Genomic DNA, 9,550 nt, shown 5'->3' with positions numbered 1-9,550 from the left:
CTCTTCCCACTTACCTTGAACCCAGGAATGCCATCTCACTCTTTACATGCTTTAGCCATCATACAGAAATTACTTGCATTCTTTCACTTCTGCACGCTCTCTCAGCGCTCAACACCAGTGAAACCTGGCACTGAACAACACTGGTGCTCCGCTCTTTAGGGGGTGAAATGCTTTTCTAGACAAAGCGGGCTCTGCAGATGTTAGGTCACAGTCCTGTTCGAATAACAGCAGCTGGCAGTGTTATCAAGGAGGCAAAGCTTCTGTCAAATAGACAAGTAGCCACAGGCCATTCTGGCTACCAGCAACACCTCATCCGTGCTACACAGAGGCAGGAGTGACGCTTGAGCACTGGGGTTATTTTATTGAAATAACATTTGTTCTCAATTACTAACCACCAATCGAATACAAATACTGAGCACTGCCTACTGGCTGTACTAACACGGCAGGGGTGCGGGTGCAGAAGGAAGAACACGGTACAACGGTAGCTGTCTTCTGCAGGCTGTTTCTGCGTTGCCAGTAAGAGCCTGAAGTCACATGTTTAAAGTGCTGATAACACCCGACCTTGAGATGACTGGCTGGTTTTGAGTCGGATTGTTCTAAAGGCTGTCTGACCTCTAGAAACGACATTCCATTCTACTTAGCACCAAGTCTAACTTTAATTTTATAGTAAGTATAAATATACATATTTAAAATCCATAATGCGAGTCATTTATGAACATTTACATAGGACAAAGTAAAAAAATCAACAAATGCTAAAAACAGCTATTCGGTATCCTCCTATAGAGTCTACCAAAAAACCAGTTAACACTGGAGTGTGTGAAGAATCATCTTGTAAGGTACAGTAAGTCTGAGAGCACTTGCTGATGCGTAGTTCTGAGCCTGATCAGGTTTAACCAAGTCTTACATCGGACTTGGGAAACGTGTGTGGGTCCCCAGGTTGCCACCTCACGTGACCCAGTGGGATCCTAAAAAATGCAAGGCTCTGCCTTCTGTAACTGTGTCTGGCACCTGCTGCAGCTCTTACTGCTGAATGCAAACGCTCACGCAGTGGAAGCTGTCCTCCTCACTGCTCTGCTCTTGTCCAGCGAGCTCTTAAGTCTTTCTGAACAGTTAAGTTCAACCACACCATTGAGGAGAGCGCTGGTCCTCCCTTTGCTGTGGTTATTCTCCTCGGTACAAATGTGCCGGTTAAATACAATGGCCACACGGGTCATTCTGTGCACTAGTTATTGGTTAAACCACGCTAACTAGGATCAAGAGCTTGAGCTTGTAAAGCTGCGGCAGCAGGGCAAGCTGCAAGCCCTGGATACGTGGGCATGTTCCTGCAGAGGATTTCAAACTGTAGAACAGGCTTTACTGGACTTCCAGCCCAGCTCGTTCTGCGCCCAGGCCTTTATGACAATGAAAAGCTGCCTTTCCTAAGGTTTAAGAGCACGAACACCCGTTCAGTAACAGTACAGACAGTAGCATCATTCATTAGTAACATATTTACAACATAAGTTAAAATAGTGGGGGTAGGGGATCCAGTACAAATGAGAAGCCGGTGCCATCCAGATAGCCTTAGCGTGGCCTAGTTGCTAATAAGCCTGGAATAGACAGAGATGCCCCTGAGGGCTGCTGACACCTTTCTGTGTAAAGCAGCCTCCTGGAAAATCGCTCTTCCCTTTCAAGGAGGTGCAGAGATGAAAGCTCTTCTCTCCCAGTGTTACACAGTCCTGGCTGGCTTCAGGCTAGACTCCATTGGCGCCGGCCTTGCTGCTCTGAGATGCTTCCATTTTAGCCTAGGTGTAAGAGAAAGTTGCAGATTTTAGGCAATACTAATACAAATGCGTCTTAAAATTCAAAACCTTTCTTGAAGAAGGTATCTTCCCATTTACTATGGGAAGCTGCTCTGGAGAATAACAGCTGACTAAGAACAAAGTTCTTCAGGGTAAAGGAGCATTCTCCTGTCGATAAAAGTCAGTCTGGACTCCCAAACTTGCCTTAAGTGGGCATCCTAGACGTATACGTAAGCAGCTAAACTGAAATAAAATATTCACGGAAAGAAAATGGGTGAAAGAAAAGGCAAGTCACTGTAGAAGTATTTTCACAGATACAAAATGGCACTTAACACTACGGTGGTTCTGACAGAAGGCTGTTCTATCCTCGTGGTCCGAAGCAGATCATTAAGGAAGAGCACAAAGAAAGGACATACTGGTAACTCCCCTCAGTGCTCTGCTACCTCCCTCAGTTTGACTGCAGTCTCCATCACGTGTGGTATTTTTGTATTTAACAGCCCTCAATGCAGTTCGTGTCCACAACTTCTCCAGTCGCTCCTTGAACTTAACATTCACAACATCTTGTAGCCCAAATTTCCACAGTTTGTCTGTAAGTTGTGTGAAGAACAATCTCCTTTGGGAAGTTTAAGAATTTTTAAAAGCTTACCTCTCGTGGGGGAGGCTTAACTGACACTGCTGAGATGGGCAATTTCTCTGTTGGCTGAGATACGAATTCTTCATTCTTTTAAGGAAAAAGCAGCTTTAAGTCACAGAACCCTCTCAGAAAACAAAGCTCTAGCTAGACCCTGCACAGTCCCTTCTCCTTTCTGAATAAGGCTGTTCCCTGCAACGCATGTTTGTGAAAGCTGTACGTCAGCATTTCCGTCATTTCCCCTACGCAATTTAACAGAGCTGTTTGGAAATATTTGTACCAGTTGACACAATAGTCTCCTTTAATTTCTGCTGCTGCTTTTATGAGCTTGGACTAATCTAAGGAATTCACTTTAGCCTTCTGCTGAGAACCATATGCTCTGGCTTTCTTACTCTAGCTATTTTGGCTCTTTTTGTCCTGGACAACTCAGCCCAAGTTTTCTAGGAGAGCTGAAAACAAGTCACCTTTAACTGGCTTCTCTGAGCTAAATGTACCTGGATTGAAGTCTCTGTATTTATGTGAATACAGCAACTTAGAAGCTTGTGAGTGCTCCTCTGCTGGAAGCCAGTAACGTGGTACTGCATAACCAGCTGTTTCCAGCAACAGGACAAGATGTGCCACAGCAGATCTCTGTACCCTTTCATTGTCTCTTAAGTCAGAGTACGCAACCGTGAGGCTCTCGGGCAGAAACACATACGCAATGCAAGAATATACGTTGTTTACGTGTTCTGTGCAATGGTGTCAAACACTGGCTTTTGTCTACCTTTGGAAAGGTTTGTTCGCACACTCTTCCCAAAGACAGCACTACACACTCATTTTCCTACTTGTAGACTGCTATTTTCTAACCTTTCTTCCCTGTACAACGGGGGCAGGATCCACCAGGGTCTCTTGACCTTCAGGAACGGATGTCATGATTTTGGCAGTTTCACCTATCTACAGAAGAACATATAGTTCAGTACAGTTATAACTTCAGTCCACTTGGAGGATCAAAGAACAAGATTCATGTCACAGTGCTTCATTTTTATAATGTGTAATGGTTAAACTATTAACCTGAAAGTTTTATTCAAACAACTCACCTTATTTTGTGGAACCGGAACAGATTGTGGCTTTACATCTATTAAGTACAAGGCACGGGAAAGCAGGAGCAGAGAAGGTGGAACGTTCTCTCTTAAATGCAGATCCAGCCACTGTTAGAAGAAAACAGCAGGAAAAGTTATTTCATGTTGTCTCTATGTCAGTGCTTATTTATATAGCACTCTTTGTCCTTAAAGATCTTAAAGCTATCTTGAGTTTGGCTAATACAGTTTTAAGTTACCACAATGAGAAGAAAAAGTTTTGAAGAGTTAAGAATACCGTATGGAATACACACTAGAGAGGAAGTTTCCAGCTACTAGTGAGGTACCAACATCACTACTGACAAACAGCCAACAGTGAAAGCTAAGTACTTTGAATTATCTGCAGCTTATCTGAAATACAGCACCTACAGCAGTATCTGGAATCTGTTTGAATGCTTACGAAAGCCTAGTGTGGGCTCTACGACAAGTCTTGGCTACTTTAGAAGCTTAAAACATATTCCCTCCCCACCCTGCTTCATCTTGCTTCTAGCTGGCCCTGATGCTACTTGGTTTTCTCCTTAGTCTAAGATATAACCTGGATACGTCATGCCTTAAAGCTCAGCTGTGCAGGTGAGGATCCATCTAGAAGCACTTGCGTGAATTCTTAGTGAAACTGTGCCTGCTCTACCTGAACACTGCATGCCATTCTGTCCTAGGAGAAACCTTGTCAAACAAGACCAGAGCACAGTGTACTCGCCTGCCTGAGTTGTTCCTTTAGCTGCTCCTCTGAGAGACCCAATGATCGCATTCCTCTGGCTCTGCATGCGCTCTGCAGTTCAGACACACTTAGGCCATTGACTCCTTCCTTGGCAATCATCTGAAATGAAAAGGAATGTTCCTATCTAGGCACAGAGTAAGCCAAAACCCTGATGGACTTGATGAGCTTGAGCCCAAAGAAATGTCTGTTTAGGTAAATGTGCATAAAGTCATACCCATACAAAGATGAGACAGAACTGACTTTGTAGATAATTCATTCTGTCCTTGAAAGCTGACAGTCTTCAGCCACAGACAATGAAAACCTTTGGTCCTAATTATCCCCCCCCCCCCAAGTACTGAGAATGTCACTTTTACATATGAACCTATAGGTTTGAAGAATCCACTCAAAGACAGGTGACCCTGAGAATTGTCAAGATTGCAGGCTTTAAAGCTGAGCCCGTGGTTAGTTGCATAGGCCTTTCAGAACTGGTCACCTCTAACTAGCAAGAACTTTTCCGGTCTTTCCTCCGTGACATAATAGGATTCTTAACACCATTTCAAATTACAGTTCCAACACAATCATAAAATGTAGGCTGGAAGGGACTTCTGGAGGTCCCCAGCCCAACCTCCTGTTCCAAAGAGGGTTAACTTAAAAGTTTCTTTCCATTGCTCAGCCTTTTCCATTTATGCTTTGAGCCTCTCTAGGGATGGGGATTTCACAACCTCTAGACAACCTGTTCCACTGTTTATGCACTCGCTGATTATTTTTTCCTTCTTATCAAGTTGGAATTTCCCTTGCTGCAACTTATGACCATTACCTGTTGTCCTTTCGCTATGCACCTGTAAGTCTGGTTCCATTTTCTAAATAACCCCATTAGGCAGTTGAAAACAGCAAGCAGATTCTCCCTTGGCCTTCTCCAGGCTAAATAAATCCAGCCACTTTATAAACTAATATAAACTCATGCTGAATTCAGTTGGTTAAAATCTGGTGTTTCCAGACCAGAATTGGAACTTCCCTTTTTTACAAGTTAGTATGACTCCAGAATAAAAACATAAGGGTGTTCTAAACAGTGACAATATCTGCAGTGCCACGCTCGTTAGGGTTCACACCAAAGGCAGCAAGGGCGCAGGAAGATGAACTCCCATTCTGTTTTTTTCTGGAATCTCTCACGGGGAGAATCCCATTCCCATCAACATTAAACTTCACATCTGAGGATGGAGCGTGGGCAGTCACACACGCCTTATGCCTGTGACTCAGAGGGCAGAACTTGAGATTGCGAAAAGCATGCATTCCACCAAAGCAGTACACCAGTGCTATTTTAAACTTACTTCATCATCTGCCTTGATAGTTCTCAGCCTCAGCAGAAGTTGAAAGCGGAGCAGGTTGTTGGTGCCAATGGGCTGCAGCTCAAGCAATTTGCAAAGAGCTACCAACTGCGGCCGTTCCAAGTGTTCCAGGGTCAGCTCATCCTCAAACAGCTTGGAGAAGCGCACGATCTCTTGGGTACTGGGCTGATGGCCCGTGTGACGAATCTAAACAAAGCAGAGGCATCAGAGCCAAAAGCCAAACTAAAACAGAATCACAGTTTTTCAGTCCTCTTCCCCCTCTAAGGAAGACGCCCTTCCTGTTTCTCACACTGGTATTCCCCTCTCTCGATGGAAAAAGAAAGGTATAGCTAAAAGGCCAAAGTGAAACAGTGTTTTTGAGCGGCAGCTTAAAGGATTTCACAGGGTAAAACTTCCACTGTTGCTCCAGGATGGAAATGCTTGTCTGTACAGACCGCTCTGACAGATGGGGTCCAAAGGCAGTGTCAGCAGGCTGTTAGCTGCAGGAGGGTATCCCGTTAACAGCAACACCTGGCAGGAAGCTCTGCTGTCAAATCTCTCTGCGATCTTTGTACAAAACCCATACTCTCTGCCCAAAACAACAGCACTAAAGCTGGTATAAGCACTATTGCTGTCGTCCCCAGCACAGCCCCTTTTACCTGGTGTACGTAAGAAGAGAATTGTTTTCCTTGTCCTGTATCTGCTTTGTTCCTTTTGGCCATCTCTGCAATGGTCTCCTGCAGGAACTTTGCTAACTCCAGCTTTGCATTTAATTTCTTTTTCTGCTTTTCTTCCTTCATTTAGGAAATAAAACAGCATTAGAAATTCCACTTGAAAATCAGAAGGGAGGGGATTCTGGGAAAGAGGTGAAATAAGACTTCAGTACTGAAAGCAAAGAGGCTTTGGTTACTGTAGAAAGTGAAGTTGCCGTGCACTTTCCTGCTGATCACTGTTTACAGTACAATCTTCAAATTCTGCTGTCCTGTCTAGCAATAAGCTAGGAATGTCTGACCTAGACCTGTGTGTGAGGCCGATACTCATTTACAGCAGCAGGCAGGAAACAACAGCTCTTTATGCAGTTGCACAGATGTTTGAACGAGCTGGAGTGCACAGTCTACATCTTCAGAAAGGACACAAACCTTTTTTGACTCGGTCTCAAACGTCGAGGGCAGCATTTCGGGAAAGAGTTTCAAGAATACGGGTAACAGAAATTCCATGAAGGGGACAATGACAAACACCAGGAAGGGAACCAGCCGGAAGAGATCTGCGCAAGTTCTCAGCAGCTGTACAGAGAAAAGCACAGCAGAAATTATTATTCAACCAGACAAAAAGAAATATGTGTTCAAAAGAAGTGTGGAAACTGAGTGGTTAAACTTCTTTCATTACAGTAAGCCTCTTAACGCATCGTTTTGCAAGGTCTGGCACTTACCCTTCGTCTCTCCCTCCTAGTGAGGACCTGACCATGTAACAGCCTCCACACCATCCTGGCAGCCACCTTAGTGTCAATCCAAAGCAAGTGGAATCCATGGTAATAGTGTTTCAGTTCATCCACAATTTTCTGGCGTAAAGGCTTTTTTCCCACGGGAGTCTCTATGACTTGTTTTGCTGGAGTTTTAGCGGGCTTAGCACCCTGGTGTACAGTGCTGCGGTGGGGCGGAGGTTCATCTCGGAGCTCCTGACGCAAGCAGGCGGACGTGTGAAACGTTCGCACAACCGTAGCCGGTGAGTGAGGTAGGCCAGCGCCCAACCACGCGCAGTGCAGCGATGGCTGGCGTTCAGAGTCTCGTACGCAAGTCCGGTTTAAATGAGAATCCACTAGTTGGACAAAAGCAAGTGCTGGAGAGCACGGAGGATTGGAGTGCAGAAGAAGATGGGAGCCTCTGAAACTGGAGAGGTATTTAAGCAAGTAATAGTGCATTGTGGCTAAGGTACCTAGGTGTTACACACAAATTAGCGTCCTTAGTGCCAAATCAATCTTGTGAAGTTGATCTTGTGGCTGCCTCAGTATCTGAGGCAGATATCTGAGGTTCTGATCCTTCAGCAATGGATAAAATATTGAGAATTTGTCCCCTGCTAACAACTTTTCTCTTGGGGGAGAATAACTCAAGACTTCAGACTGCCTCTAGGAAGCCCTTCTACCGACTGCATGAGCTAAAATGTGCCAGTTGCAAGCAAAGAAAAACCAAAGCCCCTTCTCCTCTCGCCGAGCGCTCAGAACAGAGTTCTCTGCATTTCCTGCCCCTTCCCTCCCCCAGCAACGTCAGCTGGAAAAGGCAGGCTGCACACTGAAGAGAGGCAAGCGGTTAGATAGCTTGATCTGTTATGGACAGAAGAGCTAAGAGCTGGCAGACCGCCATGCATTATGACAACTGCTGAAATCCCTTAGTTTTAGGTAAATCAAAGTTTGTACTTCCCAGTTTAGCCAGGTAATCTTTTGCAGAAGCACTCTAGTTTACAGCATTGATATCACACTGAATGCGTACGCTCGCAAGCGCCCGAACAGCACCAGTCACCGCAAAGAAATCGCTAAAGAAAAGCGTTACGGTGCCGGGAGCCTCCTCGCTCCCTCAGGCGTGATCGCCCTCGGCCCGTTGATCTCCAGTCGGGTGCGAGGAACGAGGGGAATGCTGAGGCACCGCGCGCCTACGAAAATCAGCCCGCGCTTACCTCGCCCTGGCTATCGCACGGAGCATGGTGCGGCTGTAGAGCTGCCGCGGCGTCAGCGGCTGCGGCTGGCGGTGGACGGCGCAGGGACCCTCATCTCCAGCCGCGAAGGCGAGCGGGCGGGGAGCGCTGCGGCCCTCCGCGCCGCGGGGCCGGGCCCTGGCGGGACCCGCCCGGCCTCCGGCACATCACCTTCCCGCCCGTGCCGCTGCCCTGGCTGCGAGGGGGAGACGTGAGCGGGGGCTGCGGGACGGCTCGCCCGGAGCCGGCAGGGGACAGGGCCCGCCGGCTGACGAGGCCGCGGCGGGGCCAGCGCCTGGGGCTTCCCCGCAGGTCCCCCGGCCGGGCCGGAGCCCGGCGCCCTGGTCCCTCCCCGCCCTCCGGCTGGCCCGTCCCAGCCGTCCCGGCCCCGCTGCCCCTCCCCAGGGCCGGTCCCGGTGCCCCCCGCCGCGCCGGCCCCGCTCACCGCCGGCCCCGCTCCCCGCCAGGGGCCCGGCCGCGGCCCCCAGTCCTCCCGCGCCGTCCCATCGCGCCCTGCCCGTGCCGCTCTAGCCCGGCTCTATGGTTCCCTCTCCATCACGCCATCGCGTTGCGTCACAGCTGCTTCGGCGGCAGCCAATGGGAGCGGGGCGGGGCGGGACTTGACCCGAGGTGCCCTCAGGAAGGGCCGCTCATTGGCTGCGAGGGCGACGGCGGCGACGTGCGAGAGGGCGGGCCTGGAAGGGTGATGTCACGGCCCGGTGCGTGACGCAATCGCGAGGCGGTGGGGCTGCGCGTGACGTAAGGGAGGGTGAGGAGGGGGCGCGCTCGGGATCGGCCTGGGGAGACGGGAGCCCCGTGACAGCGACGGGGGCGGCCTCTGGGCCTGGGGCCTGCGGCGGGGCCTCCTCCCCGGCCCGGTGCACGGGGCAGGCGCGGGCCCCGCGGCGGCGGCGGCCTGGGGACCCCTCCGTTCTGCCACTCTCTGCATCGCTTCTGGTCAGGGCTGCTGCAGGCCGCCCCGGCGCGGTCCCCGATCGGCAGCGCTCCCGCCCCAACAGCGAGGCCGGCGGAACCGGGCTGGTGGCGTATCTTCACCTGCGCCTTTGCGTTGTTGTTCACGTAGCACCTGGAGAGCGGGAGAGAAACCGGGAGCCATGCGCGGAGACGGGCTCCTGGCCGGAAGGGACTCCCTGGTTCTGCTCCGCACGCCTGCTGCGTCCCGCGAAGCCTTGGCGCGAGTCCTGGCGAAAGGTAGGAGAGCTCGTTCAGCGGTTAACTCGCACACTAGCGTCGTTTCCTCGGCGGCCACGTTGGATGTTTCCTGCTGCATTTATAGGGTTTTCAAAAGGGAAAACGCC

At 49.4% G+C, this 9,550-nt stretch overlaps 1 protein-coding gene across 2 annotated transcripts; it reads right to left on the bottom strand.

The window, feature by feature from the left end:
• Window positions 1–341: 341 nt before the first annotated feature.
• Window positions 342–9,018, bottom strand: LETM2 (leucine zipper and EF-hand containing transmembrane protein 2). Of its 2 annotated transcripts, XM_075523708.1 has the most exons (11): window positions 8,677–9,018; window positions 8,214–8,427; window positions 6,976–7,432; window positions 6,686–6,829; window positions 6,206–6,340; window positions 5,550–5,753; window positions 4,222–4,341; window positions 3,486–3,596; window positions 3,256–3,342; window positions 2,425–2,499; window positions 342–1,781 (listed from the first exon to the last, which is right to left on the bottom strand). In XM_075523708.1, exons 2-11 carry the CDS (start codon window positions 8,237–8,239, stop codon window positions 1,731–1,733), a joined length of 1,410 nt encoding a protein of 469 aa, XP_075379823.1. In that variant the 5' UTR covers window positions 8,240–8,427; window positions 8,677–9,018; the 3' UTR covers window positions 342–1,730. The 2 variants fall into 2 exon arrangements, with proteins under 2 accessions (XP_075379823.1, XP_075379822.1); XM_075523707.1 differs by lacking the exons at window positions 8,214–8,427; window positions 8,677–9,018 and having other exon boundaries at window positions 6,976–8,199.
• Between the last annotated feature and the right edge of the window lie 532 nt (window positions 9,019–9,550).

Source organism: Mycteria americana, chromosome 23 (genome assembly GCF_035582795.1).
Source record: "Mycteria americana isolate JAX WOST 10 ecotype Jacksonville Zoo and Gardens chromosome 23, USCA_MyAme_1.0, whole genome shotgun sequence".
NCBI lineage: Eukaryota > Metazoa > Chordata > Aves > Ciconiiformes > Ciconiidae > Mycteria > Mycteria americana.
This window is presented reverse-complemented; position numbering and strand designations above follow the sequence as displayed.